General features: G+C 48.0%; 1 protein-coding gene across 2 annotated transcripts in view; it reads left to right on the forward strand.

Moving 5' to 3' along the window:
- Positions 1-12,771, forward strand: part of TXNDC11 (thioredoxin domain containing 11) — a 68,553-nt gene extending 55,782 nt beyond the window's left edge. For both annotated transcript variants that reach the window (XM_044304230.1, XM_044304231.1), the window contains exon 12: positions 12,051-12,771. In XM_044304230.1, coding sequence (XP_044160165.1) covers positions 12,051-12,672 — 622 coding nt within the window. In that variant the 3' untranslated portion in view covers positions 12,673-12,771. The remainder of the gene's footprint in view (positions 1-12,050) is intronic.
- The last annotated feature ends 4,612 nt before the right edge of the window (positions 12,772-17,383 follow it).

Genomic DNA, 17,383 nt, shown 5'->3' on the forward strand with positions numbered 1-17,383 from the left:
GGTTTGTGGGAGCACAGCGGAGGAATGTAAGCGGGTATGAAGATAAAAATGACATAACCGTACTCTAGTTGCACTATACACCGCTTACTATAGTTTAGGGGGTGTTTTGGAGCTGACAGATTTCCTTTAACAGAGCCACAGTAAATGATGTTACAGTTCGCAAGCTAATGAGAACATTCGCTTTATTTGCTATCTGAGAAGAAGGGTCAGGAAGTAGAAAATTGCTTTTCTTTTGTAGTTTCGTTCACAGCTTTTTGGAACTATTTATATCATTTGCAGAACTGTACATTACACACTTAACTTACGAGAATGGAGTTGTTTCCGTCTGTGCTTTGCAAAAGGACAGAACTCAGATATATTTGCGAATTGTAGTGTTTAAAGGGGTTGTCCAGCATTTACTAAGTTATGGCCTTTCCTATCCTCTGACACACCGCAATCCCACCAATCAGCCGTTTGGGTGTAGCCTTGTTGATGGAGAAACTACGCAGCACCTTCAACCTTGTAGTGGAGGGACCAGTTGAGGACAGTGGAAGCAGCACTGCCGTTTCAAGCTCTGTCCACTACAAGGTTGACTGTGCCGACTGAGTTGCACCTGAACATTTTCATGTGTGGGGGTTATCCGTGTTTAAAGCGGACAGTACCTGCAGTGAAAACAGACCCATTTACGTCTATGGGAGGAATTGACCATAGACCGGCGTCTTGCTCCCATCTGGATATCCCCTGCGCTCCCGCAGGATGTGCCTAATTTATGATGAGGCGCCTCCTCAGAAGCCCATGCACCCAGCGAAATATACTGCAGCTCAGTGAGGGCAGCATAGAAATGCTACTTGCATCTAGATTTAGGCGTAGTGGTGTTTAAAGTCGCAAACACAAGGTTCACAATAGTTTTTTTACATTGTGGAAATTACCCCCTATGGGTTTATGCACATGGGTGTGTTTTTTTTTTCTCACATGCAATTGCTGTGAAAAAAATAAAAATAAAATTTGCATCACGTTCGCGATAGAGATATATAGATAGATAGAGATTTATTTTAGTTTTTACACAAATTTGGCCCATCCAAGGTAATGGATTGGTGGGGGAAAAAAACTGACCCGCACTCAACTGCTTTTGACTTGTGGCTGCTGTTTTTCCTCTTTTTTTTTTTGTTCAAGGCATGTGTAAAATATGTGAAAACTGACATCCATGCAGAATAAACTCAGGAAGTGGTTGTCCAAGATGATGACAAATTGTGAACAAGCCCCTGACTTGTAAAATAAAAAAAGCTATAATTATCTTTTTCTCTGGTGCCGTTCTCCTGCTGCAGTATATTTAAAGACTGCAGCAGCCATGTGCTGGTATATGGCATGTAATTGCTGCAGCCAGTCACTGTCCTCAGCAGTATATCCTGAATCATAACAGTCACATGCATGTGGCTCTTATATTTTCTAATGTACATATTTTTCAAGTCTGTTGTATCAACTGTGCTTCATGTTATGGCACTGCACGGACGTATTGTCCAGCATAACATGCAGGGGCGGGCGGGTCATTCACTCTACAGGTAAAATTCCTGGTGGGCCAATGCCCGGGGGGCTGCTCAAGCCCTCCTCACTGCCGCCGGTCGGGTACTTGGCGATCTGATGCTTTCAGCATTAATTAATGCTAGGAGTACTTGCATACCTGGCTGGCAGAAGACAGCGGGGAAAGCAGTATTTTGTGCTGCACTGTGTGTATTTGATTCTGCTGGGGTTGTATTTTGTGTTGCACTACAGTATTGTTGGCCCCGCCCACTTATGTTGGCCCTGCCGTCTGTCAATTTGGTCCCGTCTACAACATGGGGCCACTTTTACCTTTGTTTTTTATTTTTTTAATTCCCCACAGCCGCCCACCCCCTGATAACATGACCATAGAAGCAGTCACAACCTGCAACCACTTACCAGCGCGTTTGCAACGCATCTTATTTTCCTATTGTTTTTGATGACAATCGTGGTACGCACAATTTTCCAGGATTAGAAAAGTAATAAATAGAACAGACAAAGTAGGTTTCCTTGGATACATCCGCGTTTCCTGTTCCCTCTGGATTTAGGCATGCAGGGCCTCTTTTCATAGCGGCGTACAGATCAGTCGACATGGCATCTTGTAAAGAGGAAGCATGGGTGGTAGAGGGTATTACTGCTACCAACCGTAATAGTTTCACTGTAAAACCCCGCAATCCTATTTCCTCTGTACTATAAATACATGAACACGAGCTCTGCTTCCCTGATGCATGCCGTTATAATGGCCTTCACAGCCAATGCAAATCAAGGTATATTCCTGTAAACAGGCAGTGGGCTTCTGGAGTCACAGCACAGACCAAGTCATGATGGTGCCGCTATCCTAGAGCGATGTGCAGCCGATTACATAACCAGCGTCCTGCTCTGATATTATCCTAGGTTCTTTCTCTGCTGGTTATTGTCCTCATTTTAGGGGAATTTCTCCTTTCCTAGTTAAGATGAAATAGACTGAGCATTTGTAATGCAACTTCATTAAAGGGGTTACCCCATGAGTAATGTAAAAAATAAAAATCAGACGACATATAGTACATGTAAAAGTATATTAGTGGGATGCACAGGGTGGTTGATACACCAAAAAGGGTGCTCTCAGTTTCGCAGCGTCACCCCACTGCTAAGCCAGTATTGAAAATTCTAAATGAAAAACCTGAGCACACCTAAGATATTTGGTAGCTAAGTCTTTATTAATTATAGTGATGGATCAGTAGATCATACTAGTAGTATTAAAATGTTGGAGAATATTATTTAAAACATTAGAGGAACAGTACAGCCACGATAAATTACAATAGATTACAAGAATATTACAAGAGCCTTAAAAAACCTTAAAAAACCATGCAACCACAATACATTGTAGTGAATAATAGAAAAGCCACATTCAATTGCATAGTCGTATTGTAGAGCATTGTAGCTAATGTTTGGCGGAGAGTGATTGGTTTGACGATAGTGTGTCGCACAGTAAAAAACTCTCACCGCCTACACCTTAGGTACAATGCGCTTAGATTAGTATAATAGCAGTGCGCATTTGCTATTTGATAATCTGTACTAACACAATCTGAACACAATGAATAGTATTGGGAAGCAGGAAACCCAATTGTAACTGTCTCAACAATGTGTTGGTGGAATAGATAAAAGTTCCCTGGTGTAGATGGTTCGGATGATATATTGACTCAATATGTGAAGGCAATGTAGCGCTTGAGGATGGTTGTTAAATGGCTTCCATAATAGTAGAGCAGATGAAATGATCTCAAGTGAGTACCTGTTTTGAAGCTGACCCAGCGGCGTCCCGCTTTGGGTCAGGAATCGGTCAGACCAGACGCGTTTTGGGGCTAGAGTATTCCCTTCCTCAACCACTGAGGAAGGGGATACTCTAGCCCCGAAACGCGTCTGGTCTGACTCCCCCCAAGCTTATGTGAGTGCACCACATCAAGGATATCAAAGGACAACTCTGGAACCGAGTACCATTGTCAGCCGGTCTGAAACTTTTGCCCGGAAGGTTGGTACACACTACTTGGATCCGAAATAGGCGAGGTCGCAAGCATCAACCACACTGCAAACAGGTGATTCACAGCTGACCATAAAGGATCCATCCGACCGCAGCGAACGTACCGGGAACAAACTTCAAAAGACGGCAGACACCGGTAAGAGCGTCCTATATCTCCAAACTGATATAACGCAAGAGCGATTCCTGACCCAAAGCGGGACGCCGCTGGGTCAGCTTCAAAACAGGTACTCACTTGAGATCATTTCATCTGCTCTACTATTATGGAAGCCATTTAACAACCATCCTCAAGCGCTACATTGCCTTCACATATTGAGTCAATATATCATCCGAACCATCTACACCAGGGAACTTTTATCTATTCCACCAACACATTGTTGAGACAGTTACAATTGGGTTTCCTGCTTCCCAATACTATTCATTGTGTTCAGATTGTGTTAGTACAGATTATCAAATAGCAAATGCGCACTGCTATTATACTAATCTAAGCGCATTGTACCTAAGGTGTAGGCGGTGAGAGTTTTTTACTGTGCGACACACTATCGTCAAACCAATCACTCTCCGCCAAACATTAGCTACAATGCTCTACAATACGACTCTATGCAATTGAATGTGGCTTTTCTATTATTCACTACAATGTATTGTGGTTGCATGGTTTTTTAAGGCTCTTGTAATATTCTTGTAATCTATTGTAATTTATCGTGGCTGTACTGTTCCTCTAATGTTTTAATATTCTCCAACATTTTAATACTACTAGTATGATCTACTGATCATCACTATAATTAATAAAGACTTAGACATATAGTACATGACCATTTCTAACAAAACCAGCCCTGTACCTCACATGGATCCAGAGATCTGCACATTCATTGCTGCAAATGCTCTGCTAGCTGTATTTCAGGCTGGCAGCTCAGGGGCGTGCACTTTCCTAGGGGGCCACGTCCTTTCTGCAGCAGCTGGTGGCATTTGAAGGATGGAACTGAGCATGTATGTCAACCTTAGTGAGCTGGACAGAGAATTTAGAAAAAGGGCAAACAGCAGGTGGTGCTTTACAGGTTTCAGTGATCACAGATCCAGGTGCTAGTTTGAAACATGTAGATTTTTTTTTTTCTCGCCCAATTTCCTTGGGGGACACAGAAGACCTTGGGTATAGCTCATCTCCCTAGGAGGCGTGACACTAAGTGAAAACTGTTAAGCCCCTCCTCCATCAGCTATACCCTCAGCCTGGAGAGAGAGACTGCCAGTTTTTGCTTAGTGTCCAAGGAGGCAAGACACTCCCTGCTCTGCAGGGCTGTTTTCTCCTTGTTTAAATTTTGATTTTTACTTTTTTCTTTTCTTTTTGTTCCAGATCATCAGGGACAACAGAGTCGCACTAGACCTCTCTGTTTCTCCCGGGGTTGAGCTGCGCCAGTGCCGGTCACCCGCACTGCTGCCTCCCCCACAGAAGACAAGGTGGATCAGGGCAGCCCAGCTCCCCTACATCCCGCCAGCGCAAGGGTCGCCCGCACGCCAAGTCCCTCTCCCAGCGTCCTGCCACTACGGTGCCAGTAGCTGAAGGGGCGACCCTGCTGGAATGGACCGAGGGTGAAGACGACTATGGTGAGAGAGTGGCTTCTCCAGCCCTACGTCCCCCACCCTCCACCCTGGTCTCCTGCGTGCCTGACCCCCCATACTTGGACCCTTCGGTCACTGCTGGACCTAGGCTGGCCCCTGGGGTGCTGCGGGGCAACATTCCACTCCCTGCTCCCTCTCCTCCCTTCTGGCCCTCATGGGACATTTTAGCAGCAGAATGCTGCGAATAGGCAGCCACATCGCCTCCCTTCACTTATCAGCTTCCCTCCTGGAACGCTGTGCTCACATCCTCACGGGCACCCGGTCTCAGGGTCCCCCCATCCCCTCACCGATGCGCTGCTCTGGACCGGGGGCCTTTTCCTGACGGCAGTGCTGCTTGGGCGACCGCACCTCCGGCGCTTCTTCCCGGCCTGCTGGGCCGCACCTCCGAGCTGGGCCGCACTTCCTCCCGGCCCCCGACTGTTCCGGCCTGCGGGGTAGACTCCCGCGGCCGGCATTGGCTTGAGCACGATGCTCCAACGATTCCGGCCGACCGTCGGCGACTTCCGGCCGGCCGGGCGCCGTAAATTTTGGTCCAGGCTTCGGGCCTACTGGGCCGCATTCCGGCGCTCCACCCGGGCCCCTGACTTCGGGTCCGCGGGGTGGGCTTCCGCGGCCGGTTTGTCCAGGCAGTCCGCTCCGGTTTCCTGTGCGGCCCCGGTCAGCCGGGTGCCGCAGAAAATTTAGGCCCCGGCTTCACGGCCTGCTAGGCCGCAAACTTCCGGCCTCTGTTGGAGGGGGCGGGAACTTCTCCGGGCGCGAATTCTTCCCGCCTGGAGGTTCCCCGCCCCCAGGGGATCGCGGCGACGCCTCCTCCTCCCTTCCAGGTTGGTGGCTGTTAACCCTTCGGGTACCGGCCCCCGTGCTTCTGTTTGTTTTGCTCGGCTGATGGGCCTATATGGCTGGCGCGCCCCCCCCTCTACTTCTATGCTGGGCACCTGTATGGTGGCACTTCTTTCTGCCTCAGTGAGGCTATTTTTTATTTGGGAATGCATAACATGGTTAAGCTAATGGATTTCTTGTGCGCTGCGCAGGACGCTGCAGCCTTATCTCAGTAGCGCCGCCTGTATGCGTGCTCCTTCCATGAGCGGCATGGTGTCACACTCCCCGGCTGGTGCATGCTTCCCTTCTTTAGCCCTCTCCGGGATGCAGCGCTGGCCAAGTGCATGCGCCCTCCAGCTATGGTAACTGCCATGTGCAGACAACCCCTTCCTAGGCGGGATACTGCACTCTCTCGGGCTGCAGGCTTGCCTGGTGCATGACCCCCCGCTTAGGTGGAATACTGCACTCTCACCAAATACGGTGTTGGCCATGTGCACGAGAACGCTGCACTCGTTGGATTCGCTGCAGGCCATGTGCACAACCCCCTTCCATAGGCGGAATGCTGCACTCATTGGAATCGTTGCCGGTCTTGTGCATGGCCTCCTTCCATAGGTGGACTCTGCACTCTCACCAGATACGGTGTTGGTCTGGTGCACGACCCCCCTTCCATAGGGGACCGCTGCATTTTCACTGGATTCACTACCGGCCATGTGCGTGATTCCTTTCCATAGGCGAAATCGCTGCTCTCACTGGATTTGATACCGGCCATGTGCATGACCCCCTTCCATAGGCGGAATGCTGCACTCACTGGATTCGCTGCCGGTCTTGTGCATGACCCCCTTCCATAGGCGGAATGCTGCACTCACTGGATTCGCTGCCGGTCTTGTGCATGACCCCCTTCCATAGGCGGAATGCTGCACTCACTGGATTCGCTGCCGGTCTTGTGCATGACCCCCTTCCATAGGCGGAATGCTGCACTCACTGGATTCGCTGCCGGTCTTGTGCATGACCCCCTTCCATAGGCGGAATGCTGCACTCACTGGATTCGCTGCCGGTCTTGTGCATGACCCCCTTCCAGGGGCGGAATGCTGCACTCACTGGATTCGCTGCCGGTCTTGTGCATGACCCCCTTCCTCTAGGCGGAATACTGCACTTCATTGGTTATGGTGCTGGGCAGCCGGCCATGTGCATTACCCCCTTCCATAGGCGGTATGCTGCATTCTCATTGGATTCGCTGCCGGCCTTGGGCATGCCTTCTTCCCTCAAGCGCCATGCATACACCCTCACTGACTGGGGTCGTTCTCTCGCTGATAAGTTGCTGGCCGCGTGCAGGACCCCCTTCCATGGTGGGATGCTTGCAACTCACTAAATCCACTGCCGGCCATATACATGTTCCCCCTTCCGTGGGCGGTGTACGGCACTCTTACTGGATTCGCTGCCGGCCATGGACATGTCTCCTTTCCTCAGGCAACATACACACACTCTCACTGACTGTTTGTTCTCTCGCCAGTGTGCTGCTGGCCAGGTGCCTGACCCCCATCCATGGCGGGGTGCTCGCATTCTCCCTGGTTGCAATACTGGCCATGGGCATGGCTCCCCCTTCTGGGCAGCATACTGCACTCTCACCAGATACGTTGCTGGCCTCTAAGATGGGTGAAATGCTTGCACTCCCATTGGATACGGTGCTGGCCTTGTGCGTGACCACCCCTCATTCCATGGGTGGACTTTTTGTACGCTCACAGGACTCACACCTGTCCTTGTATGTGCTGTGCTGGACTTGTACTTGTCCCCATTCATTGGCGAAGTAGTTGTACTCTCACAAAATTCGGTGTTTGGTGGATTATTGCACACTCACTTAATGTTAGGATTACCCTGTGCATGTCCCCTTTTCACTAGGTGGACGTCCTGCTGGATGCGGTGTGGCCATGTGCATGGCCCTCTTCTGGGCGGAATATGGTATGTCTTCCTTCTCTGAAGTAGGTGCTGGTCTTGGGCATCACCCCCTTGTTGGGCGGGCTTTGCACGCTTGCTGCCCGCACTGTTTGCCAAGTACATTGCCCTCTCTTCTGGGCAGACTGCTTGCGCTCCGTCGCATGCCATACTAGTCTTGTGTGTGTCCCCCCTTCCGGTTGCACTTTGCACTTCTGTGGGGCTCTGTGGCTGGCCCTCCTTGCTGTATGACTATTTCGCAGTGGGCGGACGCTCTTGGGGGCTGCTACTCTGTGCGTTGTTGGGCCGTGTATGCCTTCTCCTTCCGTAGGTGGGTTGGCTTTCTCACTGCTTATGGGGCTGCTTGTACGTATGCCTCCATTCTTCCTGCGACTTGTAGTTTTTCTCTTGGGATACGGTGATTGCCGCCGGCCTGGCACTCTTCTCTGAGGAGATCTTTCTGTTCACCTGGCCTGGAGGGGCTCTATTGTTCTCTACTGCAGCGAGCTGGGTGGTATCCGTTCTCTGTTCGGAGGGTATATTTGGTGTTTCCGTTGTGACGGTATCCACCATATTCGTTGGCCCTTCCGTCTGGGGAGTGTTTGTGGTTCCTGGATGCGTACCTATTAGTTACCCTGTGGCATTGCTTCCCAGCGCAAGCGGTCACATGGTCGAGAGTGCTGTCTCCAGCGTCCCTCGCAGTCTACGTTGGCTCTGGCCGGATTACGGTTCCCTCGCCTGTTGCCATTCCTCCTCTTGGATGCGTTTTGGCTTGAGTCCTTCCTGTTGGCACCCTCCGTGCTTCAGTTTGTTTTGCTACCAGGTTCTAGCCGCTCTTTTCGAGCAGGTCGCCCAACTTCTCTTGGTTGCTCGATTACCGAGGTCAGGGACCTCCACTTTCGATTCGTTAGGGTATTCGCCTTCTGCGAATTGGTGAGCCGGACATCTCGGAGTAGCGGAGTTCTGCTTTTTGAGCAGTCCTGTGGCTTCCCTGTTGCCCACTCCTCCTCCTTGCGGTTGGAGGGTGTCATCCGTCTTCTCGGCTATTTTTTCTCTCGACGGCTCTGTTTTGGCTTCTCCTGGGTCAGTTTCACTCCGATGTGGCTTCTGCCCCGGCCAGGCTTCAGGGGCTGTTCCTTCACTGCCCTCCCCCCTGGGGAGACCATGGTTGTTCATATGGATGGTCCCGGTGTTCCTTATGACCTCGTACTGTCTCCATTGTTCACACTGGCTGTACTAGCTGTGTGCCTATTACCGGGTTTGCCGCATTCTGTCCTCCCGCTGGGTGCAGATTACTTTTACCATTCTGGGCGCTGGTCCTGCTTGGACTTTACCTTCTCGGTAACCTGGCGTGCCTACTTTCTTCTGTCAAGATTACCCTTCAAGCCCCCTCTTCGGGTCTGTAGAACACCTTCCTGTGGTGGCTACAACGACAAGGACTTTAGCCTGACTTGTCCTGGAGTCTGTTGGAAACTGGCCGGGTCCCTTTCGGTTCCTTCCGTTTGTCCATCTGCTCCCCCACTCCGCGTGGATTCGGGACGGCGTTGCTCGGGGGCCGACGGGACCAGTTTTCCCAACCTTTTTGCCGTGTCACTGATTTGCGCTTACTCGCATTGGATTTCCTCCCGTCTGCCCAGACGAGTCCAGCGAGCACACTAGTGTTCGCTCCCGGCCGTGCTTCGTCCAGGTTCTGTTGTCTGACTTAGGGTCTTCCCTGGGGTTCTTTAGGAAGCTGGGCATTCACCCAATTCTGCCTTTCTCTTCCCGTGATTCGGTCTTCTCCAGTCTGGCCTGGACCTGCGACTGGGACTCTGTTACTTGAAGTGTCTGCAGTTTTTTGCTTGGACATCTCCGACTCTTGTCGACGCTCGGTCTCTTGTTTCCAGGAGGTCCGCGCCAAGGTTCACGGCTCCTGGGTGCTTTCCTCCGCTTAACCACATGGCTATTGCTGTGGTTACTGCTCAAGGGCAGGGCTCTGTTTTTTTGGTGTCACCGTTCATTTCACCAGAGCGGTTGGTGCCTCCGGGGCTGGAGGCATGGGCTTCAGCCATGTCATTGTGCAGGGTGGCCACGGTCTTCCTTGCACTCTTTACCAGGTTTTCCTGGGTGCGTACTCTGGCTTCGGCGGCGGTTGCTGCCTTGGGCCGCCTGGTTTTTGCAGGTGGCATTTCCTTGCTGCCTTCGGGTGCTTCGCCTTGGTGCTGTGGTCCCTCCCCTCTTGGACTGCTTTTGAACGTCCCAAGGTCTTCTGTGTCCCCCAAGGAAATTGGGCGAGAAAACTAGATTTTTGTATAACTTACCAGTAAAATCTCTTTCTCGCTCTTTCCTTGGGGGACACAGCACCCACCCATTCATTGGTTTTTTTTCTACACGGTTTCCGAGTTTTGTTTACCCGTTGGGTAGTTGGCTTGTTGTTTCCACTGGTTGGACTTTGCCTTTTCTCACTACTTGGACACGCAACTGGCAGTCTCTCTCTCCAGGCTGAGGGTATAGCTGATGGAGGAGGGGCTTAACAGTTTTCACTTAGTGTCACGCCTCCTAGGGAGATGAGCTATACCCAAGGTCTTCTGTGTCCCCCAAGGAAAGAGCGAGAAAGAGATTTTACTGGTAAGTTATACAAAAATCTTGTTTTTTTTTTGTTTTTTTTAATAGGATAGCCCCTTTAATAATCCACCCTTACAAGTTGATCTTGAGGCCTTTGTCCTGCATCTGTATGCAGCTATAATGATGAGCTGTAAGCATGGGCCCCAAAGATCAGGTCATTAGGAAAGACTTGGCAGCAGTTATAGATTATTACAATTTTAGAGTGTTACAAGTGTGCGGGGAGGTCACGTCCACTGGACTGTTTCTGCGTCTTCATCTAGGTACTGATTGCATCTCCACCAAACCAATGTACATGGGTGGAAGGTAGGTGGCATCATCAGATCTCCTGCACTGTAGATCTGTTGATGCCCATGTAAATTAGACAGGCAGGAATGCAGCCAGGACCAGGAAAAAGCATGAAAAAGCAGAAGCAAGCCAGTGGATGCAACCTCTCCGGAAGAAACCCAGAGGGCTACAGTCAGTCGTGACTGGTACTGTGATAGCATCTAGAAGGTAATAACATGATAGGAAATGGGTGGTTGCAGGACAGTGATATGAGTAAGGAAAACCTCTTTAAAAGCCCTTTTACACAGGTCACTAGAAAAATTTGTTCCGTGTAAATGTACACGTTCATCAGATGAGCGCACCAACAATCGCCTTGTGTACACAGGGATCTGCTGGCAGCAAACCATGACTGTACGAGGATGAACAATCGCAGTAGTGATCACTCATTCCCATACATAAATCCAGCTCTTCCCTCTGTGTAAGGCCTGCTTCAGAGTCAGTGTTTGGTCAGTGATTTCCATCAGCGATTGTGAGCCTATACAGGGAGAGAGAGCTTGGATACACCACCAATGTCTGATAGGGACCCGTACCTATCTCCAGAATGGAGACCACAAAGTGAAGGAGAGCGATCGTGCACGTGTTGCCGCTCCCCATTAACTTCTGTGGGACTGCTGAAAAATAGCCAAGCGCTGGCTCGTCAATTTCCGTCTCATCATAGAAGTGAATGGAGCAGGGGCCGCACTTGCGCAGTGCACTTCCCATTTTTAGGGGACTTCCGAAAATAGCTGAGTGCGCCATTTGGCTATGTTCGGCATTCCCATGGAAATGAATTGAGGGTGGCCATGCATTTGCGATCCTCTCTCCTCCAGAGTACTGCTAGCTATGTCACCTTACAATTTACTTACCACCAGCAGAATTTATAAAGCAGGATGACCTAAAATATCTCCATCTGTACAAATAAAGTTGCCCGCCTATTGTGGGGACTGTGTAATAGAAAGGACCTTGTGAACTAAGGGTCTGTTCACACACACAGCAGAATTGTACAGATTTCAGCAACTCTTCCATTTATTTAAATGGGGCTTGCAAAAATCCATACACAAGCTGCAGAAAAGAAGCTGTTGATTTGATGTGTCCTTTGACAATGGTGAAATTTAATTTGGCTTGGGAATACTGTTGGACTTCTCTGGATTTCTAGTTCTCATTGAAGTTTTGTAGATGGACAGCCAGTTTATGTACATTAGTGGCGCTCCTGTACTCCATAGCTTACCATATCATTATATCCATATGTTTACAGGAAAGACCGCAGCATAAAGTATCCTGAAGATGAGCCGGTCACCGTTCCGAACCTTCTGCGATTCATTCTAAAATATGCCACCCTGCCTTCCACTGCTGTCGATCCACCAGCCTCTTGCCCAATGCACTACCTACCATACAAAGCGGGTCATATTTCCTACTTGGAGCGAGAGATCCAGAGACTCCGAGCTGAAATTGAAGTTTTACATGCGGCTCAGGATCAGCTGGCAGAACGTATATCAGAAGCTAGAAAAGACGCACAAGACCTTAAAGTACAAAAACTGAAATTAGAACAACACAATAAAGCACTGGAGGGCCACAAGGAGCAAATGCAAGCACTGTACGAGCAGAAAGCACGGGAGGTGGGAACAATGGCCGACAAGATCCGTGAGTTGGTATCCGCTTCCGAAAGTCTCCTGGCGGAAAATGCCATGCTCAAGTTTTTAATGGTATCATTAGAAGCCAAAAACAAAGCCAAACCGGAGACTGAAAATCCCGATAACCTTGAGGATGGAACTAGGCCAACCCCTGGTGGTACTGAAGCTTTGGAGGAACCCTCTGATGGCTCCACCACAGACGGTCCAGTGACATTAGAGTACAACAAAGAGAATAGAACGGACTGAACATTTTATTAGAAATATTTGGAAATATATTTATACAGATTTTCGTACTGTAAATATCTTTTGCAGGTGGGTAAAGAATAAAACTTTATTTTTTTTAAATCTTTTTGTAATTTTAAAAGGCAAATTGTATACTAGAGCAGGGGTGCACAATTTCTTCTGGTTTGGGGGCCACCATGTCTCGCATTTAAAGTTAAAGGATATTCCCATCTGATATATTTACACCACATTGTCCACATCTTCTCTAGTGTGCTGAACCCTGGAACAATAGCCAGGCACAGACGAGCGAATTCAATGCAAGAAACTCGCAGCGTGTGGCAGCGTAAGGTCCCATTGTGAACTCTTGCCCCTCTGACAGGATCACACACAATTATAACCATTTATAAGGCTGTGTGTCCCTGTGAGACATGGAATCTATTGAATTACACTGACGGCATAATGTTATTCAGTAGATTCCAGGTCTCACAGGGACACACAGCCTTATAAATCATTGTAATGCTGTGTGGTCCTAGCAGAGTTCAGAATGGAAAGCCTCGCTGCCACATGCAATGAGTGTCTCGCATTGAAATTACTCGTGTGTGAGTGGCCTTAGGCAACCTGGACACTATGCAGATCTTTTTTTTTCTGCGTGCATTTACAGTACGTGCTGAAAAACCGCCGCATAATACAGTACCAGCAAAGTGTATGAGATTAGACCAATGTCACGTACGTTTTTTGCTTTTTCCTTCCATGCAGAAATTGATCTTCTTTTTTTTTTTTTTATAACCTTTTCAATGGAAGGGTGAGATCGGTGTCAAAACCACTCCCAATCCACACCAAAAAATGCAAAGGGAACATGCGGTTTTTTGTGTGCGTAAATGCACCCAAAACCGCATGGAAATCTGCAGACTTAGTAAACCTGCACCCATGTGTAAATACATTAAAACTGTTGCACTATGTTCAAGTGCAGGGAAGAGAACTGGGGTGGGGAGATTTATTTTCTCCCTACACCAGTTTTCTGGCAAAATTTTTTTGTTGCACTTGGCATTTATATACATTCCCTCGCAACGTTCCCAAAAGGGGGCGAGGAGGTGATGACCCACACATTTATCTTTTACATCAGTATTCTGGTCTTAAGCCTCATGCACACGTCCGTGTAACACGGACCGCGAGATACCAGCCTGGATTCCGGCAGGAGCGTACTGTACAGCAGCGGTGGCACTAAGCACACGGCGTCATAGCAACCAATGACGCCATGTGCTTCTGCACTCAGCAGGAATCCAGCCCGGTATCTCACGGTCCGTGTTCCACGGACATGTGCATGAGGCTTAAATCGGAACAGAAATCTACGGCCACTACAAGATGCCTTAGACTTTGGTTCAGGCACATGGACTGCCAGAGGATGCGCCTTGCCGTAAATTAAGTGCATCTTCTGGCAGTGCAGGGGATATCAAGAACAGCGCACCTTCATCAGTCTTGATAAAGCCCCCTCTGAGTGACCATTTAATGACTGCTCTCTACCAGAACAATGCTGGGTTCTCTTTTGGAACCATCAGAACCCAGCCATACATGTATGTGGAATCGTGGGACGAATGCAGCCCCCAGACCGCAGGTTGTGCACCTCTGTTCTAGAGGGATGAAAGTTTTCAGTAACTTCTGTTTTCCTTATATCTTGGACCACATGAGCTATTGTCACTAGCAATTTTCTAATTTGTAGAATCTGAGTCTTATGATAGTGTATGCTAGAATGGTAACTTCATTTAGACAGGCCGTTCTGTGCTCCGGAGACACTTCCATTGAAAGTAAATCCAAAGTGTTTTTTTTGTCTTTATAGCTTTCATATTTGCTGAAATTAAGGGGTATTTTATTTAAATAATGAACTTGAAACTTCTATTTGTTACATTACCATTTCTACAGTGGAATTCTGCAAATGAGGTGGCAGGGTTTGGCATTAAAGGGGTATTCCGGTTGGTACAAGTTATCCCCTATCCAGTCCTCTGTGTGCTCCTAACATCACCAATGCCCTCCCCATCTGCCTGTGAAGTCACCCGTCTGCTGTCTGCCGGGCCTGCGCTACGCAGTTCATAGTGACGGCAATGGCGCAGCTGTATGCACCGAGCATCCGAAAACAGCCCGCATTTATGCTGCATTTCCTTCCAGCAAAGAAAAAAAATCACACACCTCAAAACTGACTTCCAATAATGTAACTCAATTTTGTAATTTAATTTAAATCTGCAGTGTGTTTTCCTGTGCTGGAAGAAAATGCAGCATACTTCTTTACCAGCACCCTTAGGGCTCATGCACACGGTCGTTGATCAGCCGTTCTGTGCATTGGGGACTGTAATTTGCGGTCCCCAATGCACGGGCAACTTGAATGGGTTTGTGATCCGTCCGCACTGCAAAAAAGTAGTGCATGCAGTACTTTTTTACAGTGCGGAGGCACGGACAGAAACCCTATGGAAGCACTCAGTGGTCCTTCCGTGGGGTTTTGTGCCTCCATTCCGCACCTTCCGGATTGCAGACCCATTTAAGTGAATCCACATCCACAATGCACACGACCGGTGCCCACATATTGCGGACCCTCTGTTTGTGGTCCCCAATACGGGCATGTGCATGAGATCTTAGACAAAGTGCTACAGGATTGCATTGGCTTGTGTGTGCTCAGTGCTGCAGCAGCCAGCCTTATTCACTACCGAAGCTACACTGAAAACAGCTTCCCACAGCCCTGCCAATCAGATTGTGATGACTTCTACTGAGGACAACTGTCAGTTTTGTAATGTATTTCTTTTACCTTTATTGCTCTTTTCGTCCGTTCTGGGCTGTAGTCACATGACCATGCAGCTCTTTATTTCCTGTGATATAATGTCTATGGGTGTGTCAGAGCAGCAGAAAGGGGAGTGCCTATGTAACAAGCTGGGTGTTGGGGGCGGAGCTGTAGCAGAGAAAAATGCATCATGGGTTTGGTTGGATACAGCAACAGGAAGTGCTACGTACAGGATGGAAACAAACCAGAGGGATCTCTTTACATGGTGAAAACGGGTCAGGAGAGTCCATATTATGAAGAAAAAAATGTACACAAGGTAAATGACTACATGAGCGTATCTGTTAGCAGCCATAGTAATCCTGGAAAACCCCTTTAACCCCTGCCATTTTTCACCTGAAGGACTAGGCCATTTTGTGAAAATCTGACGCGTCCCTTTATGTGGTGATAACTTTAAAACGCTTTTACTTATCCATGCCATTCTGAGATTGTTTTCTAGTCACATATTGTACTTCATGACACTGGTAAATTTGAATCCAAATATTTCTTTTTTATTTAAAAAAAATAAAATACCAAATTTACCAAAAATGTAGAAAAATTCAGCAATTTTCTAAATTTCAATTTCTCTGCCTTTAAAACAGATAGTGATACCTCATATATAATAGTTATTACTTTACATTTCTCATATGTCTACTTCATGTTTGGATCATTTTGTAAATTCCATTTTCTTTTTTGGGGACATTAGAGGGCTTAGGCTGAGTTCACACGGGCGAGATTTCCGTGCGGGTGCAATGCGGGAGGTGAATGCATTGCACCCGCACTGAATCCGGACCCATTCATTTCTTTGGGGCTGTGCACATGAGCTGTGATTTTCACGCATCCGTTATGCGTTGCGTGAAAATCGCAGTATGCTCTATATTGTGCGGTTATCACATTGATATCAGGCCCAATAGAAGTCAATGGGGCTGAGTGCAAATCGCAAGCAAGTGCGGATGCGGTGGAATTTTCATGCACGGTTGCTAGGAGACTATCGGGATGGAGACCCGATCATTATTATTTTCCCTTATAACATGGTTATAAGGGGAAATAATAGCATTCTTAATACAGAATGCATAGTACAATAGCGCTGTAGGGGTTAAAAAAATATATATAATTAACTCTCCTTAATCCACTTGCTCGCGCAGCCAGCATCTCTCCTGTCGTCGTCTTTGCTGTGTACAGGAAAAGAACCTGTGGTGACGTCACTCCGGTCATCACATGGTGATAGATCATGTGATGGACCATATGATGACCGGAGTGACGTCACCACAGGTCCTTTTCCTGTACACAGCAAAGATGAAGACAGAAGAGATGCCGGCTGCGCGAGCAAGTGGAATAAGGCAAGTTAAATTTTTATTTATTTTTTAACCCCTCCAGCGCTATTGTACATTGCATTCTGTATTAAGAATGCTATTATTTTCCCTTATAACCATGTTATAAACCATGGGTACCAAACATGCCAATTTTTCTCACGCGCGTGCAAAACGCATTACAATGTTTTGCACTCGCGCTGAAAAATCGCACATGTTCCCGCAACGCACTCGCAAAGTCCGTGTGAACCCAGCCTTAGAATAAAATCTTAACATTTCCAAAACCCAATTTTTGAAGACCAGTTCAGGTCTGATGTCACTTTGTGAGGCTTACAGAATAGAAACCACCCATAAATGGTCCCAGTTTAGAAACTACACCCCTCAAGGTATTCAAAACTGATTTTACAAACCCTTTAGGTGTTCCACAAGAATTAAAGGAAAATGGAGATTAGATTTCAGAATTTCACTTTTTCCATTTTTTTTTTCCAGTAACAGCCAAACAAAACTCTATATTTATTGCCCTGATTCTGTAGTTTACAGAAACACCCCATTTGTATTCGTAAACTGCGGTATGGGCACATGGCAGGGCGCAGAAGGAAAGGAGCACCATTTTTTGAGGGCAGAT

The sequence above is a fragment of the Bufo gargarizans genome, chromosome 8, assembly GCF_014858855.1.
Source record: "Bufo gargarizans isolate SCDJY-AF-19 chromosome 8, ASM1485885v1, whole genome shotgun sequence".
Classification (NCBI taxonomy): Eukaryota; Metazoa; Chordata; class Amphibia; order Anura; family Bufonidae; genus Bufo; species Bufo gargarizans.